This window comes from Lytechinus pictus, chromosome 12 (assembly GCF_037042905.1).
Source record: "Lytechinus pictus isolate F3 Inbred chromosome 12, Lp3.0, whole genome shotgun sequence".
Lineage (NCBI taxonomy): Eukaryota > Metazoa > Echinodermata > Echinoidea > Temnopleuroida > Toxopneustidae > Lytechinus > Lytechinus pictus.
Genome location: NC_087256.1, coordinates 11,307,617 through 11,326,461, shown reverse-complemented (window position 1 = coordinate 11,326,461; position 18,845 = coordinate 11,307,617). Strand labels below are relative to the sequence as shown.

The 18,845-nt window shown below is 35.3% G+C and overlaps 1 protein-coding gene across 2 annotated transcripts; it reads left to right on the top strand.

Annotated features, from left to right (window-relative positions):
- LOC129273522 (polycomb group RING finger protein 1-like) lies at window positions 1-16,748 on the top strand. Of its 2 annotated transcripts, none has more exons than XM_064107526.1 (7): window positions 1-121; window positions 817-919; window positions 3,385-3,537; window positions 5,643-5,799; window positions 7,363-7,501; window positions 10,403-10,483; window positions 12,492-16,748. In XM_064107526.1, the coding sequence occupies exons 1-7, from the start codon at window positions 95-97 to the stop codon at window positions 12,555-12,557; spliced, it is 726 nt and encodes a 241-aa protein (XP_063963596.1). In that variant the 5' UTR covers window positions 1-94; the 3' UTR covers window positions 12,558-16,748. The 2 variants fall into 2 exon arrangements, with proteins under 2 accessions (XP_063963596.1, XP_063963597.1); XM_064107527.1 differs by having other exon boundaries at window positions 1-106; window positions 12,492-15,234.
- Window positions 16,749-18,845: the final 2,097 nt, after the last annotated feature.

Sequence of the window (18,845 nt, the reverse complement as noted above, 5' to 3'; positions counted from 1 at the left end):
GATCCAAAATGGCATCAGGACCAACATGACCTTTATGTCCTAATCTAATGGGGTGAGGACTACGGACAGGTCGGAGGTCAAGAGACAAATCAGGATGAACGGAGAAGTGAGTGACATACATGTGAGTGCAGGCCTTAGATTAATTTTTCTTTTTAGGGCAAGGCCTTCTATCTATCTATCTATCTATCTATCTATCTATCTATCTATCTATCTATCTATCTATCTATCTATCTATCTATCTATCTATCTATCTATCTATCTATCTATCTATCTATCTATCTATCTATCTATCTATCTATCTATCTATCTATCTATCTATCTATCTATCTATCTATCTATCTATCTATCTATCTATCTATCTATCAATCAATCAATCATAGACAATATCTATCTATCAATCAATTTCTTCAATCCCCTTTTATTAATCACATCAATATAATTCATAGGATATGTGTTTCCTTTTGATGTTTGATTTAATATCATCTTAAGACAGTAGTGTTCTATTTAGTTTTGGTCATTAAGTTTCACTAGTAAGGAATTATATTTGAATAGCCTACTATACATCTATGTAGTCTCCACCAAATTTGCAGGTCTCTCTAGCACAGATTACCAGCGATGCTCACTCCACTTTTTGGTTTAAAAAAAAAAAAAATTCTAATTCGTTATTGATTGAAAATAAAATATCTCCCTGAAGAATGAAAGAATTCCAGAATATCTTTAAAATGTTTATGGTTTAATTGAACATATCCTATATTCAATCATTCATTCGCTATAACTGTTGATCATTTGACCCATCCTTCATTTCCGTGCATGCAGGACATCAAATTGAAAATCCGAGAACTGAATCAGCACATCGTGTGTATCCTGTGTGCTGGCTACTTCATTGATGCAACGACTGTGACAGAGTGCTTGCATACCTGTGAGTGACTGTTGGTTTAGAGAGGTTTCACGATTTAGAGCATTTCATGATAAATGCGCCACCAACATAAATATTAGACTGATATTTTATTAATTTTCGTTTCACGTTTAAATAGAAAAAAACACAACATGGCAAAGTCAAATGTAGTCAGGTAATAGACATAGTAGCATACATCTTATTATCAAAGATCTTGAGAAAAAATTTGGAACTTCATGCTAAAGATTGATTGATTTGAGTAAATAAAAGAAACATTCATGAGAAGGTTTTGGGTTGACCACTTCTTCCTATGACATACAAAATAGTATGTGCTGTGAGTGAGATTTTAAAAATAAAATAAATATTTTGCTTAACATGGAATCCCATGTGCAGGCAAGAATTTGTATCTATTAGAAGAACAGTAAGTAAGATCCCAGGAATACCTTAAGGCCCATATTCTGAAGTCAGGTTTAACTAAGACCACGGTCTAAGTCTGTCCTAAAATTATGGGGAGCCAAAAATTCTGTTTATATTCTTTATTTCTTGTTTACTATTTTGTTTCCTTTTGCTTTTATGATGAAGAAAAATACTTTCAAAATACTTAAGTAATCATTCCCAGACAGTTATGAACAATTGGTGTCATATGAGTTAATAAACTGGATGTGTACTGTTAGGGATTTGTGGCCCGGTTGGCTCTCCATAGTTAAACCACAACTTTACACTACGGTTTAATTTAAACCCGAGTTCTTAATATGGGCCTAAGTGTTTAAATTGAGTTTTTTGGAATGAGAAATACTGTGATTAAATGCATGCATGGTGTTGAAGGTTACACTTCGTAATTCCGAAGCTTCGTAATTCTGAAGGTTCTTTATTCCGAAGGTTCGTAATTCCGAAACACGTAAATTGCCTATACCTCGATGTTTGTTAATCCGAAAACGAAAAAGGGTTCGTTAATCCGAACATTTGTGGCGTTATTCCGAAGGTTCGTAACTCCGAAGGTTCGATAATCCGAAATCGAAATAAGGTTCGATGTTCCGAAGGTTCGTTAATCCGAAAACGAAATAAGGTTCGTTGTTCCGAAGGTTCATTAATCCGAAAACAAAATAAGGTTCGTTGTTTCGAAGGTTCGTTAGTCCAAAAACGAAATAAGGTTCGTTAATCATTTCGTTTTCGGACTAACGAACCTTCGGAATTACGAAACTCATTTTGTTTTCGGATTAATGAACTTTCGGAATTACGAACCTCGTTTCGTTTTCGGACTAACGAACCTTCGGAATTACGAACCTTATTTCGTTTTCGGATTAACGAACCTTCGGAATAACCAAACCTTCGGAATAACGAAGCTTCGGAATTACGAATGTATGCGGGTGTTGAACACCCGGTGATAGATCATTCCATCAGGAATAACATGATAGAGCAACATCACAAGGGCATAATTTGCCCTCTTGTGTATATTATAAAATGTGGGAATTGTCCCACACATTGGCCCAAATTCACAAAGGTGGTTTTGAAAACCCACGGTTGAATCCATGGTTAATGTAGATTTCCTGTATAAATTACGCTTAATTTACCGTGTATATTAAAAGATGTCCAATGCTGATGCGCGATTTTGTCACAGTGCGCCAAATTGACGCCTGTTGTGGTTATCCACGCTATTTTATTCACGAGTCCACCGTTTTGAATTAATGAGTCCACTCTTCAAACAGTGGACTCATGATTGAAATAGCGTATCTAACCATGGTAACAGGCGTCAATTTGGCGCACTGTGACAAAAGCGCGCATCAGCATTGGACAATTTTTATACACGCGCCCGATACGTGTTAAATTAAGCATAATTTTTACAGGAAATCTGCATAACCATGGATTCAACAGTGGGTTTTCAAAACCACCTTTGTGAATTCAGGCCCTTGAGTCTATGCTTGTTATCAACATGAATCCTAACCCTGGTTTATGGATGGAACTCTACGCTTTATGCAAACCTTAACCTTACCCAAACCTTAATCTAATCCAGCAGTAATTTTTAAATGGAATATTCTAGACACAGTTTTTATTTGTAAATCCACTTAAACTAAAAGCGTGTCTCAATGCTAACTTGTAGAACACTACAGCTTAAACATAGTTTAACTACTAAACGTAAATCCTTACCTTAACGCAATTTATATTGTACCTCTGTTTAAGTAGCCCATATGAATAGTGATGATGATTTCAGACATTTGTGCTATTAAAATTATACATTAGAGAATTTGATTACCTGATTGATAAAAATGGTGTTTACTTTCGTTGGAGACCTGGAAAAGACAAAAGGTACTTCTTCAAAATTTAAAGGAGTAGAAAAGAGAATATAAAGTTATATTTTTTACTCTTCATTTGTAATGAGTCCATTCTATTCTATTATCACAAAACTATTGTCAACTTTTGTGAGACGAAATAATACTGCCTTATAACGATATATATCAGTGACCATTGTTTCCTTATATTTTGTTATTTAGTTTGTAAGAGCTGCATAGTAAAATACCTCCAGACTTCCAAGTTTTGTCCTATGTGCAATCTGAAGATCCATGAAACTCAACCTGTGTTGAACCTTCGGCCCGATCGGACCATGCAGGATGTCGTGCTGAAATTAGTGCCAAAGCTTTTTGAAAGTGAGTAATGAGAAAGTAGAGTGGAGCGAAATGTTGATGGTGCGTAAGCTAAAATTATGTAGAAATAGAGGAGTAGAAAAAGACATACAGAGTTCTTTAGGGTCATGAAGTCAAAGTTCAGCTTACAATATACATGTAACCAGTCCTTCACGTTTATAATTTCGTGGAGCTCAATAAATCGCTCTCCTTATTTAATCGAGGAGCTCAATTGAACTCCTCAGAATTGCTCTCCTTGAGGAGCTCAAATCAATTCAATACAATACATGTATGATAAATTGTAGATTTTTCTTAAAATTGTAAATGAAATAGCTGTAGCTATTAATTAATCTGTGGTGAAACTAGGCCTGGGTCAATACGTTTACAAAATATCGTGCTCCTGTGCTTTAAAAAAAAAAAAAACTTAACAAAAAATTGCTAAAATTTCACATTTTACATCTTTAAATCCATGAAATGGCCATCTATTTTCCATAATTTTTCCTTGAAAATATTTTGATTTAGTTGAAAACTATCAGTAAAATGAAGAATATTCAGCTCTTTCTTAACTCTGATTGATGATGTTACAATCGGTAAATATTGTAGTCCCACAAGTAGACTTCCATGGAGTATTTTTTGCAACACATGAAAGTCTACATATGGGACTACAATATTTACAGAGTTTAAAATCAAATCAGAGTCTGGGAAAGAGGTGAATATTCTTCATTTTTTCAGAAGTTTCCAACTAAATCAAAATAATTTCAAGGAATTATGGAAAACAGATGCCTATTTCATGAATGTAAAGATGTAAAATGTGAAATTTCAGCAACTTTTTGTGAAGGTTATTATTTTTTTTTTAGGAGCGCGATATTCTGTTCTCCTTATTTTTTTTTAGGAGTGCGGTAGGAGCGCCTGCGCGATCGCGCTCCTCAAAAATGAAGGTCTAATGTAACTATAATCAAGTATGAGCTTTGAAGTTTTGCATGGTGTTGAGACTAGATGATAAAGTTTTGGGTTTCAACTCGTCAGGTAATAATAATAATAATAATACCAACATGCTTATATAGCGCATATCACTGCCAAATGCGTCCCTATAGGCTTAATTGGATATTATTACCCTGGCTTTAGCCTCGCAGCCTTTTACAGCGCGTTGGCATTTCAAGGAATAAATTCCTGCCAGGTACCCATTTACCTCACCTGGGTCGAGTGCAGCACAGTGTGGATAAATTTCTTGCCGAAGGAAATTACGTCGTGGCTGGGATTCGAACCCACGACCCTCTGTTTCAAAGTCCGAAGACTAATCCACTGGGCCACAACGCTCCACATTGAAGAGGACAATCTTCGTGATACCTTGGATGTTGTCTCGTAGAACCTTGCGATGATGTAATTTTTCAGATAATCGCTCTCAGAAGGAATGTTGATCTCGACATTTCAAGGACCAGAACTCTGCTCTTTGTGAGGAAAGAAGAACTTTTATCCAGAAGATTACCCAAGATTTCTTGTCATGACTATCTTACATGGTGAAATCGATACTTTTTCATATAGGTTTTATTGTAAAAAAAATAATGGAAAGTTTGACAATAGGCTTTTTACTTGTTGATCGAGAGGGAGGGAAATAGCAGAGAAAGAATGAAAGAGTTCTATGAAATTATGAGTCATATGTCAGAGTAATTTGGTCAACATAACATTAAAGAAATAAAGCTTACCGCAATGCTAGCAAACATTCAAATAAATCATTACACCCATATATTTATGTACCATTTGCTTTCTTATGTCAATGCAACCTGTAGCATAAGTTTTGGTCATTCTATTTTCTCTATTTACATATAATAGCACAAATTTGATTTCATGAATTTCTTCTTATTTCACTTTATCTTTCAATGTGAATTTTGTTGTACAAGTATGCAAACTGCAAGTGCAGTGCCTCATTGTACCACTTGACTTATATTTTTACGTAACTTTGATAGTTGATAATTGGGTACATCTTGTAAAATTGCTAGTACTTACTTACTTTATGTATTGTATTATATTTTGTAAACACTTTATGTGTTGATCTTCATAAATTATTTTAACGATGTCTTTAATATAATGAATTAAATTAAATTGATTGAAATTTTTGTGTGCAATTACAGACGAAGAGCTGAGAAAGATGGATTTCTACAAATCACGAGGATTGGACAAGGTGCAGAGTAAAGTCCAGCAAAAGTCTTTCAGTGGCAAGCTTGACCCGACTAGAGGTCACTTCTATAAGAATGATGAACAAGTCTCGTTGTGCCTTGAATATTATGGGTGAGTGGGGCAGGTTTCATGAAGAATGTTGTCAGTGATTTTCACTGACAAATTTGCTCTGAGGCAATCAGATGCAAGGATTTCAGTAGCTTATAACAACTGATAGTAAAAAATCACCGACTGAAACATTCCCCTGTTCGCTCTCTTATATGCTTTTCACACTGCATTTCCTTAACCCCATACTATCCTTAACCCCGGACTATCCTTAACCCCATACTATTTTTTTTTCGATTCACACTGTCTTTTTTAACCCCATACTATTTGCTTAGCTGGGATTAACGCCTTAATCCCGGGCAATCACACAGCTCATAAATATTTATGATTTTACCATACAGAGCGCGATTAACATGCAATTTCGACTTCTGTGATTTGTTAATGCTTAGCCCCACTTTTGCTTAGCCCTGTTTCGTTTCACACTGCATCTCTTAACACCACAATTGTGGTGCTAGCACCACAATAAGCCGGCTAACCCTGCTTTTTTGCAGGGCCAGATAGTACCGTACTATTTACCGTGCTAGCCCACTTTGCTAAAACGTAGTGTGAAAACGAAGTGGGCTAAGCTTAACCCCGGGAAATTGGTGGGGCTAAGACCCCCCCTTAGCCCCAACAATTTCCTGGGGTTAAGGGGAAAAAGTGCAGTGTGAAAAGCATATTAGTGTGTTCATCAAGCATCTTGTCAGTGATTTTCACTGACAAATTTACTCTGATCTAATCAGATGCAAGGATTTCACTAGCTTATAACAATTGATAGTAAAAATCACTGACTTTGAAACATTCCCCTGTTCGCTCTCCTAGTGTGTTTATCAAGCATCTTGTCAGTGATTTTCACTGACAAATTTGCTCTGAGCCAATCAGATGCAAGGATTTCAGTAGCTTGTAACAACTGATAGTAAAAAAATCACTGACTTTGAAACATTCCCCTGTTCGCTCTCCTAGTGTGTTTATCAAGCATATTCTCAGTGATTTTCACTGACAAATTTGCTCTGAGCCAATCAGATGCAAGGATTTCAGTAGCTTGTAACAACTGATAGTAAATATCACTGACTGAAATATTCCCCTGTTCGCTCTCCTAGTGTGTTTATCAAGCATATTCTCAGTGATTTTCACTGACAAATTTGCTCTGAGCCAATCAGATGCAAGCTTTTCAATACCTTGTAATAGTTGTCAGTTGGTCATTTGTTTTGTGAAATGCTCCCCCTGTGCAGCGCATGTCACAGACTTACTCTTGACATTAGGTAAGAAGGCTTATATTTGACTTTCTATAAAGAAACATTATACAATGTTATGTATATATCAGCTGAATTTATCATGAATATATTATAAATATTTTGTTGTCCAGTTAATATCAAGTATGTGCATTTAGCTGTCTTACTCAAATTTCTCATAGAATCATTGAGAATGATGATAACACAAAATGGGGAATCCTACAGATAAAGAGAAAGGAAGAGGAGAGTGACAAAAGGTAGAAAGAGAGAGAGAGAGGGGTAATAATGAGAAGGGAAGTGTCATATATAATAATCAAATCATAAATCTGACTTTCAACTACTTTAATTTTGATTTCAGGAATGGACCAAGCCAAATTGATGAGGATGTTGGTATCGTACAGCTAGACAAGAAATATATCAGATGCTCTGTAAGGACGTGTGTATGCCATTTACAGAAGCTGTTATTGAAGAAGCTTGATGTTTCAAAAGAGTCTGAGGTATTTCAATTTTTTACTCTTTACCGTCAATATTATCATCATTGGTATTAATATGATGATGCTGTTGTGATTATAAAAAAGTGTAATATTAATAATTGCCCTGTTTCATATCATAACCATGAAACAATAACAATTTCTATCTTTTTCATTATTATCATCATGATCATTAACATCATCATTTGCCATTGCCAGTTCACCACTGTCATTATTATCAATATTAGCATCATCATCTTCTTCTTGCCTTTACTCCTCAACGTCCCGTATCAGGAACCACCCGAGGAGGAATTGGTAGTGCGCACTTAGTTTATTAATAGTATTAATAATCATCATCATTAAACCTCATACAATCAATGCATTCGATTAGTTTTTCAACAATGGGCAATGGAATACTACACCAGTGTTGAATTTTTTTGGGGGAGCCATTTTGAAAAAAAAATTTGAGAGCCATTTTTCATTTTACCAGAGCCATTTTTAAGTTTTCGAGAGCCATTGTATTTTTCATGATTCAGTGCATGGTTTCGCATCGCAGTTTGTCCTGCTTCTTTACAAATTCATTAATGTTTAACATTGTTTATTTAATTGCTATTTATTTTTTCTTTATTGTTATTAATTGTTAAATGATTATTAAATCTATTGTTGTTCATTTAATGTTTATTGCATGTATCTTGTGTATTAACTGGACATTCTGACTCTAACTTTTACAATGTTGTCCATTAAATAGGATGAAGTTAATCAAATTTGAACGGAATTTGTACTTAAAGGAATCCTTCTCATTATTTTTAATTTCTTATTTGATAAAAACTCACTTGAAAATTATTTTATGAAATATCAAATGCATCGCAGCCTAACAGCAAACATCGACATGCCAACTTATTCACAAGCTAAGCTACGCCTACGCCAGCGCAGCCACTGAGCGCAGCACATTTCACAGTCAATCATCATCGCAACACAAGCGGGCATGAACATGTATATACTTAGGCACTGTCTGTTACTCACCATATATCCCCACTGAAAATCCTAATTTTCGCCCTTCAAATTGCAGGATGTGAGCCATATTTCCAGAGCAGCTGGTGGCTAAGTTCAGATTTAAGTAGTGGGGTCGCCAAAAAATACGCTAAAATGAAAAAAAGTCTGATTTTGTTCCGAATTCACAAGCTTTTTTTTCTCGCCAGTTTAGGATTGTATCTTCAAAATGCAATAAAAAAGCAAAATATTCACTATCAAAGTTTGAACTATTCAATTGTTTTACCCTGGCAAACAATCGAATGACAAAAAGGGTATTCATCCCATTCATTATCATCATCATCATCATCTTCATCATCATCACTACCATTATCATCATCATTATTGTCTTCATCATCCATCATCATAATCTTCATCATAATCATCATCCTCATCTTCATCAACATCAAAAAATTAAATAGTACTAACTTCATGAGCAGTACATCAAACAATAAGCTGTGATTTAATCTGATATTCATCATCTTTACCGTTCACATCATAACTAGCTGTGGCCCATCATCTTGTTCATTTTAACCTGTATCTTAAATGTATTGATTAAAGTACTAATTTCAGATATTGCAAGTGGCAATAGGGAATGATTTAACTTATCAAATGTGGGGAGCAATTCATAAAGCAAAAAGGGATTTTAATTTGTTATAAGCTGCTGAAATCCTTGCTACTGATTGGCTCAGTGCAAATTTGTCGGTGAAAATCACTGACAAGACGCTTCATGAATCACTCTCCTGATCAGCTGTATTTGGTTAATGAAAATACCTCATAAAATCATGCATAGTTCTGTATACATGTATTTTTCCATACGATTTGTTCAGCTGAAATAGACAACATGACTGCTTGAGCAAAGAGAATAAAAAGAAAAGTGTTGATGTACAATGAATCAAGTGTAATTATAATGTCAATCTTTTAATTGTTTTACATTCAATAATATTATCCGGGGCTTAAGTTCCTCTAATCCATGCAACATAAAATGTGTAAAATCCGATTGTAAAAAAGTAAAACATATGCCGTTCACTTTATCTAAATGTGATATTGTTATGTAACTGTCGGAATTATTGCACTTTTACTTTCAGCCAGTCTTAATTAAAGACGAAGCAATACAACGATGTACAGTTCAAATATACATTTATCACTTGATCACTTGATGATGATAAATACATGAGTAAGTCTAATGGTGACTGTACTCTGAAGATGTAGATAAAATAAACTCCAGATGCAAACTGATGTACTATAAAATGTAACCTATTCTGTAGCTCTAAAACTCGATCTCTAATCTCAAAACCATTCTGTAATCTGGAACTATTCTCAAAACCATTCTGACTGGAGTCCAGAAATGAACACCTTTTATAATGTTCTGGTGAAGACTCTCTTCAGCCAGACAGCTGTGATTCACCCTTGCGCGATTAATTGTGTGTTGTGTATTTTATGTAATAGCGCCACCTTGTGTCTCTTTGGCTGAAGCTGAAGCGTTTTACTGTTTTTGCGTGCTATGTATTGCTCTTCGGTAGCATCTTCTACCTGCCGCGGGTCGTGTTGAATAAAGAGTTCAAATTGTACACCTTGTCTGTCGACTTGTTTGTTCTTTCATTGAGTAGTTTGACAATAACAACCGTATGTCATAAATTTACTCAGAATTGGAAGGAGCAGACCAGTTACTAAGAAGGAAGAACTTAGTGAATAAGAAACCTATAAAATGTGTGTGCATCAGAGGTTTAGCTGGAAGACGAATGCGTAATACTTTCTTAAGAAAGTTGGAGTTGATAAAACATATAGTTTCCTGTTATACTTCCTGTAGAAGTATACTATTGATTATGTATTGATATATTATTGAATATGTGAGATATGTGTTATCATCACATAACAATATGGATTGATCTATTTCAGGTATTGCTTTACTGTGAAGATGAAGAACTTTATGAAGATGACCCTATGAAGTATGTCTGGTTATCACACTGGAAAGGAAAGGCAAGTATTTTTCTATTTATCTTTTCTTGAAGATCGAAGGCTTTGGCGTCAGTCATCCTATATTTTCATTTTTGGCTGACTGATTAGGACAATTGTCATGAAATTATGTTTATTCAAATTTTGTCCTCCAAGAACTAACAAAATTGTATTGACAACTGATTTAATGCATTAGATATTCACGGCTGCAACTTATTTTATATCATAAGGGAGAAATATCACACATACATGTATGAAAATATGAAATAATTATGATTTCATGTAATACCATAAGAAAAAGGAAAGTGGGGATGTGACATCATTAGCCCATCTAATGAATATTCATGATGATGTGCTTATAACTGTTTTAAAAAGATATTGTTAACTTTAAAATTCAACAACTTCATTATTTGTTATTAGATTTTGATGAAATTTTCAGAATTTTGCTCTGTGAATTTTACTCTATTTATTTAGATATAATCATTGTCAGCCCAGAGTACCCCTTTAATAATAATGTATTGGATTCTAATGTACATTTAGATTGTTTATAATTAATTTGAGGTAAATACTGTATCATAAAAATGATTATCCGAATCCCGTCATCACTTCAGCAGGTCAAGCAAAGCCTGAGGAAGGGGTCTTGAATAAAATCATCATGGAGAAAGGCATGTACTCTGTCTCAGTGTCTAAGATAATCCATATTATTGTAGAATATGGTGAAAAATTCAAGACAATAGAACTCCCAAACTTCAAATTTTGCATTTTTTTCGTAAAGTTTTGTTAGTAAATCTTGAAAGGAATCATTCATAACACAGTACAAAGAATGCACATTTTTCCATTGATATTCATGCAATTAGCAGTGCACAGCACGTTGCTTGAATATGCTTGCATTCATACCATGAAATACGCCTCATGTCGAGTGGTTGAAATCAGCAATTATCCTTTTTCACATAAGATCTAATATTTTTCAAGTCAGCAGGGGCATTAGTTTTGTAAATATCTAAAACAAAATTTTGCTTGAATTTTTGCTGATGGGAGAAATTCAGGGATTTGGATGCATGTTAACCCCACCCGGTAGGGGCCTATAACAAAGGGGTTATAAAGCTTCGTGATAAGAATATACTAAACTCCTCAAATTTTTTTTTGGAAATCTGAATTTGATCGATAATCCCTCCTTGGTTTTAATGAATATTAATGTGTGTTTGATACCAATGAATAGATCATTTAATTCTTTTTAAAATGATACCCTACATGATATGATTATAGTTTACATGGAGGTGCATTGCCTTGAAATGTGGAGAAAGGTCAAAATTCAAAAGTTGCAAAATTACGCAATATTGAAATTCACTGTTCTTTTTTTCTGTGGTGATGAGTGAGTTTCTCAGCGTTTTTTTTCATGCACCTTAATATCAACATTAACATGGAATCAAATACACCTCTGCACAAGCAAACACATAACAAACATGCATGGGTATTTCAGCCAATGACTCAAACCATGTTATCTCACAGAACCATCACTACATAAACCACAACAAAACATCGAAAATGAAGAAGCAGGGGCTAGATTTGAATGGATTTTCATCTTTATTGACACAGACAAAAAAGAATCATGTTCTTTATTGAACCTTCATGACTATTTCTGCTCGTTTTGCAGCTTTTCAATTCTGACCTCATCCAACACTTTTGAATCCTGCTCTTTTCGTGATGGCATGATCATAACAAGCATGGTATCATTTTAAAGAGAATTAAATGATCTTTTGAATGATATCAAATTGCATTGTGTAAAATTGGGAGTTGGGAGAAATTAATGGCCAAACCCAGATTTCCAGACTTTTTTTGAGGGGTTTATTTCAAATTCAATATTTCTTTATCATAAGAAAGCTTTTGTATGTAGCTATGTCTGAAGTTCCAAGACTAAATGATGAGGCAGAAATATATCGCTTGGATTTGTAATATTGTTTTCTTGAATGGGTATGGAAAAAAAGAGTGGTTTGCCTATTCTGTATTTTCGGTTTTCTGGTTCATCTCCTAGGCTGCTCCAATGGTTCTGAAATACCAAATCATCTCTGGATCGAGCTCTCAGAATGGGATACTCTGAACACCTTAGCCCCACGACCATCATGTGTTACTCACCGATGCTTCCTTTATACGCCCGCCCTGCAAATGTTTGGAGTCCTTTCCAACACCACATCGTAACACCAAAACTCCATCAGCATTACTCTGGTGCTTGTGTCAGATGTTTGGGATACAGTGCTGTTCAATTCTTCTTGGAATACTGACTTCAACACCAACTGTGTTGGTATGACAACTCAGCTGGGCATGCCTCTGGTGTTGTAATTTACTTTATTAACACCATCACAAGTTTTCTCTTGCCTTGCTTTGCTCTATATAAGGCATGTCACCAACTGCTTTGTTAAAACTCATCGTATATTCTAATCTGGTGCTAATGTTTTATAATCAAGCATCAAACAACCATCAAGCATCTCAGGTCAAACCTGGTTGCGGCATCTTTGCACATCTCTGAAGCGGGCAGCTCAAAAACCAAGTCTGGAAAACTTTCATGAAATGTGACCTAAGACATAACACTTTGCAAGACAACAAGGGCAGCATGATTTATGAAAAAATTAATTCCATCGGCACTTCCAATCCATGCGTGACTGCTTATCATACTCTGACCCAGCAACTGTTGTGCATGTGACCGAAGATGCTAAAATGGGTTACTCATAATCGCAAAGAAATGATTCTAGTGGATGATTTGGCAGTATGACTGGACTTGCAGGATCATGTGACCGGACGTGCATAATCATGTGACCGGATGTGCAGAATCATGTGACTGGACTTGCAGAATCATGTGACTGGACTTGCAGAATCATGTGACTGGACTTGCAGGATCATGTGAACAAACTTTTTTCCTTCGCTGGAACATCTCAAACATCACCATTGCTTCCTTCTTTGTTGCCCATGGCTTGCTGAACTTTCCTCTTCCATTCTTTGATTGCCAATCTGGAAAGGAAAATTATTTTTTCTGATTTCTTCCTCGAAGAGAGCTACAATTATTGGCTACAAGCTCATCATATCATTTTGTTGTGTTTGATTGGAAGTGGTTCCTGTGGATACAAATATCTGACTTGATACATGTTGATTATTTGTTTGGAATACCATGGTATAAGCCCATAGTCAAGTTTTATCAAGTCTGGTTTATCATTACATTGCTTAAAAGGGGTACTCTAGGCTGAAAATAATGTGATTTGAACAGATAAAGAAAATTCAGACAAACAAAACCCTAAATTTGATTAAAATCGGACAAGGAATAACAAAGTTATGGCATTTTAAAGATTTGCATTATTACAGTGAAATGGTTCCCGGCATGTCTTCATGAATATTCAATGAGCATACTGATGATGTCATATCCCCATTTTTTGTCTCACCTGCATAGCAGAGTGGACTATAGGCGCCGCTTTTCCGACGGCGACGGCGGCGTCAACACCAAATCTTAACCTGAGGTTAAGTTTTTGAAATGACAGCATAACTTAGAAAGTATATGGACCTAGTTCATGAAACTTGGCCATAAGGTTAATCAAGTATTACTGAACATCCTGCCTGAGTTTCATGTCACATGACCAAGGTCAAAGGTCATTTAGGGTCAATGAACTTAGACCATGTTGGGGGAATCAACATCAAAATCTTAACCTAAGGTTAAGTTTTTGAAATGTCATCATAACTTAGAAAATATATGGACCTAGTTCATGAAACTTATACATAAGGTTAATCAAGTATCACTGAACATCCTGCATGAGTTTCACGTCACATGATCAAGGTCAAAGGTCATTTAGGGTCAATGAACTTTGGCCGAATTGGGGGTATCTGTTGAATTACCATCATAACTTTGAAAGTTTATGGATCTGATTCATGAAACTTGGACATAATAGTAATCAGGTATTACTAAACATCCTGTGCAAGTTTCAGGTCACATGATCAAGGTCAAAGGTCATTTAGGGTCAATGAACTTTGGCCAAATTGGGGTATTTGTTGAATTACAGCCATAAATTTGAAAGTGTGTTGGTCTAGTTCATAAAACTTGGACATAATAGTAATCAAGTATCACTAAACATCCTGTGCGAGTTTCAGGTCACATGATCAAGGTCAAAGGTCATGTAAGGTCAAAGAACTTTGGCCACGTTGGGGGTATTTGTTGAATTGCCATCATATCTCTATAAGTGTATTGGTCTAGTTCATAAAACGTGGAAATAAGAGTAACCAAGTATCACTGAACATCTTGTGCGAGTTATAGTAGTTTTCAAAATCAGCACTGCTGCTATATTGAATCGCGTGATGCAGGTGAGACGGCCAGAGGCATTCCACTTGTTATTATATGAAATCAGACTAATTCATTTTTTTTTCTTCAAGAAGCAAAAAATTTAGATTGACAACTGATTTAGTGCATAAGATATTAATTGCTGCAACTTATTTCATTACAAGGGAGACATATCATTCACACATGTATGAAAACCAATTATGATTTCATATAATAACATAAGAAAAAGGAAAGTGGGGATGTGACATCATCAGCTCACCTAATGAATATTCATGACAACGTGCATGTAACTGTTTTCGCAATATATTGCTATACTTTCAAATTCAATAACTTTGCTTTTTGATATCAGATTTTGATGAAATTTTCAGCATTTTGCTCTGTGAATTTTACTCTGCTTATCTTAGATATATTTTCAACCTGAAGTACCTATTTAATCCTATCATTTTAAGTATTTGGAGCCAAAATGTTTTTTTTTTTAAATTATATATATTGAATGTGCATTTTGGTGTACTCTTTTATTTCATCATACTTTAATGACAATAAACTAGTTTAGGTATTATTCCCAAATCTCAGACAGTCATTAGGCCCATATTCTCTAAAAAGAGGTTTCAACTGTTCCATGGTACAAAACTATGGTTTATGCAAATTTCTTGTATTATGCTTCCCTTAAGGACATTCCACAGTTAAAATGAAATCCATGTCATTTTCACCAAAATTTGCACGGAGGTACTTCAGCACCCAAATATTCCAAATATGCAAAAAATAACATGGGTTCATGTGCTTGATTTTTTTGCTATCGAGCTTTGAAGTTCAACTAATTTGAAGTTCTCGAGAAATGCGCATTCACAAGGTTTGGACATTTTTAGACATCATGGGATTACTACATTGAGTTTAAACATCTATTACTCTGTCAAAATCCATGTAAATTTCAACAAATTTCACAGACAAACTTAACTGTGGAACGTCCTTAAGCACCCTTTGCCAAAAGCATGCATTTAACTGGATTTTTCTTAGTGTACTTGAAGAAATAAGTGTAATTATGTACAAAAATCTGCATAGTCCAAGGTTTTGTACCATGGTGAAATTGAAACCTCTTTTGAGAATAATACATTTCTAAGGGTTTCAGTGCCAAATGTGCTAATAGATTGAATCTCTACTGTTTAACCTTTAGGTCCCATTTGGCTACCCCTTTGTTAGAGCACAACTTTAGACCAGAGTATAGACCATAGTGTCTGGAGCCACGATTTGTCTGTTTCATCCCCCGTTTTTCTCTTTAAGAAAGATTCAAACCATGACAATTTGAGAGCATCACACCTTTTTATGTGTAGCTCTCAAAAAGAGACAATAAAGCAAGGTCCAGTATACAAAGTAGTCAGATACACATGAGTATATTTTATACAAATAGCGAATAGGAATGAGTGCGATAGTGCAAGATTTCGCATGAGGTGAAAGAAAGATGATCTATTCAATGAGGCGTTAGCGGAGTTGAATAGAGTGTCTCTTTCTTTCACCGAATGCGAAATCTCGCACCATTGTACGAATAAGAATATTCGCTATTTGTTTTGTACAATGCCTTGGAGTTAAGCGAAAATATGAAAAAAACATACAAGTTTTTCCCTGCAGTCATCTATGGAAAGGGAGCACAAATATTTAAAGCGAAAAGCAAAATCTCACAAGCGCACATGATCTTGGGCAGCATCGCGCATGTAGCCAGCAAGCTATACGCGTGTTTCACCTTCATTTTTTTACTGAGCGCAATCAATTGAATTGTATTGTGACGTCACCTCTTAAAGCTGTGCAACAGTACATTTTTGATGGTGCGTTGTGTTTGCAACAGTATGATGGTGGGCCCCAAGTCTGCGCACCTAACAAATTGAGTTAAGATTTAACGTGATTTTTTTCTTATTTCACAAAATCTTTCAGTCAACAATGTTCCTTATATTATTATGAGTAAGTGTACCAAATTTCACATTGAAAAATGAAAGAAAATATAGGATTTTCTTGAAAAAACCTCAAGCAGTCATTTTCAGATTGAAAAAAAAATGGTACCCCATGTCTGCGCACTCATTCACTTTGCACACGATTTGTGGATTTTGATGAGAAAGGCTGCATTTTGAGGCCGTCACATGAAATGCCTTAAATTCATTATGTTTCCACTATTTTGAGTCGGATTTTTTTATGAATACCTGTCTATGTATTGCATGTATAAAGTCTGTGTTACGTATCTTCTTTTACTAGAATCGCGCAGATACGAGTGTGCGCAGACAAGGGGGACTGCGCAGACTTGGGGGAACTTGCCATACGAATGGTTGACATTCAGTCTCCCATTTGCTCACGTACAACAAGCTAAGTAGGCATTGTACAATTTTGCTTATTGCCCACCATGTAATATCAAAGTTAGAGAGCTCTATTGTACTTGGTGAAAAAATACTGATTATGTTTATTACTTTTATTACCGTGAACCCAGTTTTTTCTCGCCTGCATTGCAGAGCGAGACTATAGGCGCTGCTTTTCCGACTGCAGCAACAGCGGCGGCGTCATCAACAGTGAAATATTAACCAAGGCTAAGTTTTTTAAATGTCATCATAACTTAGAAAGTATTAATCAAGTGTTACTGAACATCGCTTCAGGTTACATGACCAAGGTTAAAGGTCATTTAGGGTAAATGAACTTTGACCATAGTTGGGGGAATCAGTATCGATATCTTAACCAAGGTTAAGTTTTCAAAATGTTGTCATAACATAGAAAGTATATAGACCTAGTACATGACACTTAGATCCTGCCTGAGTTTCAGGTCACATGACCAAGGTCAAATGTCATTTAGGGTCAACAAACTTTGATAACGTTTGGGGTATTTGTGGAATTGTCATCATAACTTTGAAAATTCATGGATCTAGTTCATGAAACGTGGACATAAAAGTAACCATGTATCCCTGAATATCCTGTCTACATTTCAGGTCACACGACACAGTTCAAAGGCCATTTATGGTCAAGGAACTTTGGCTGTGTTGGGGGTATTTGTTGAATTGGCATCATAACTTTAAAAGTTTATGGATCTAGTTCATGAACTTGGACATAGGATAAATCAAGTATCCCTGAACATCCTGTGTGAGTTTCAGGTCACATTACCAAGGTCAAAGGTCATTTAGGGTCAACAAATTTTGATAATGTTGTGGGTATTTGTGGAATTGTCATCATAACTTTAAAAGTTTATGGATCTAGTTCATGAAACTTTGATATAAGAGTAACCATGTATCCCTGAATATCCTATGCGCGTTTCAGGACACAAGACCAAGATCCAAGGTCAATGAACTTTGGCCGTGTTGGGATATTTGTTGAATTGGCATCATAAACTTAGAAAGTTTATGGATCTACGCATGTAGTTCATGAAATAGACATAAGGGTAATCAAGTGTGAATGATCGTTTTGCACATGTCTTAGGTCACATGATTATGGTCAAAGGTCATTTTGAGTCAATGGACATAGTATTTTATTATCATATGAATGTTTTCTTTTGTGAATACTTATTCAATAGCTTTTTTTCAAAGCCAGCACTGCTGCTATATTGAATCGCGTAATGCAGGCGAGACGGCCAGAGGTGTTCCACTTGTTCATACAGATGACTGAGGGATAAACAATGATGGATGATATTTTAAGTCACAGAGAACAATGAAACAAGATTTATAAGGACTTTTTGAATATAAGCATTGAAAATGTTTAATTATTCCATTTCTTTCATTTGAGTTTTCATTAGCGCAGGCTTGGCACAGATTTTGCACACGTGCTTTGCACAGGCTATGCACAGAAATTAAGCAGGCTTTGTTATACTTTGCATGCAATTGGTGTGTTCACTCTCTTGATGAAACCCATTGGTATGTTCATTCTTCAAAATTAATGAAACCATTACATGGTTCATTGAGTAGTACCTACATGTAGTCTGATATTTTCCCCTACCATTAGTCCTTTACAGTACTTGATTGTTATCTTTAATGTTTAAACAACAATTTTGGTGTAATTTTGCTCTGATCAGGCTATGTTCTTGTTTTTTCTTTTTATGATGATGATGATTAT

Coding starts and splice junctions, on each gene's coding strand:
- LOC129273522 (XM_064107526.1), top strand. CDS start 95: ATGAACGGAGAAGTGAGTGACATACAT. Junction 920..3,384: donor GACAGAGTGCTTGCATACCT/GTGAGTGACTGT, acceptor TTTGTTATTTAG/TTTGTAAGAGCTGCATAGTA. Junction 10,484..12,491: donor TATCACACTGGAAAGGAAAG/GCAAGTATTTTT, acceptor TTCATCTCCTAG/GCTGCTCCAATGGTTCTGAA.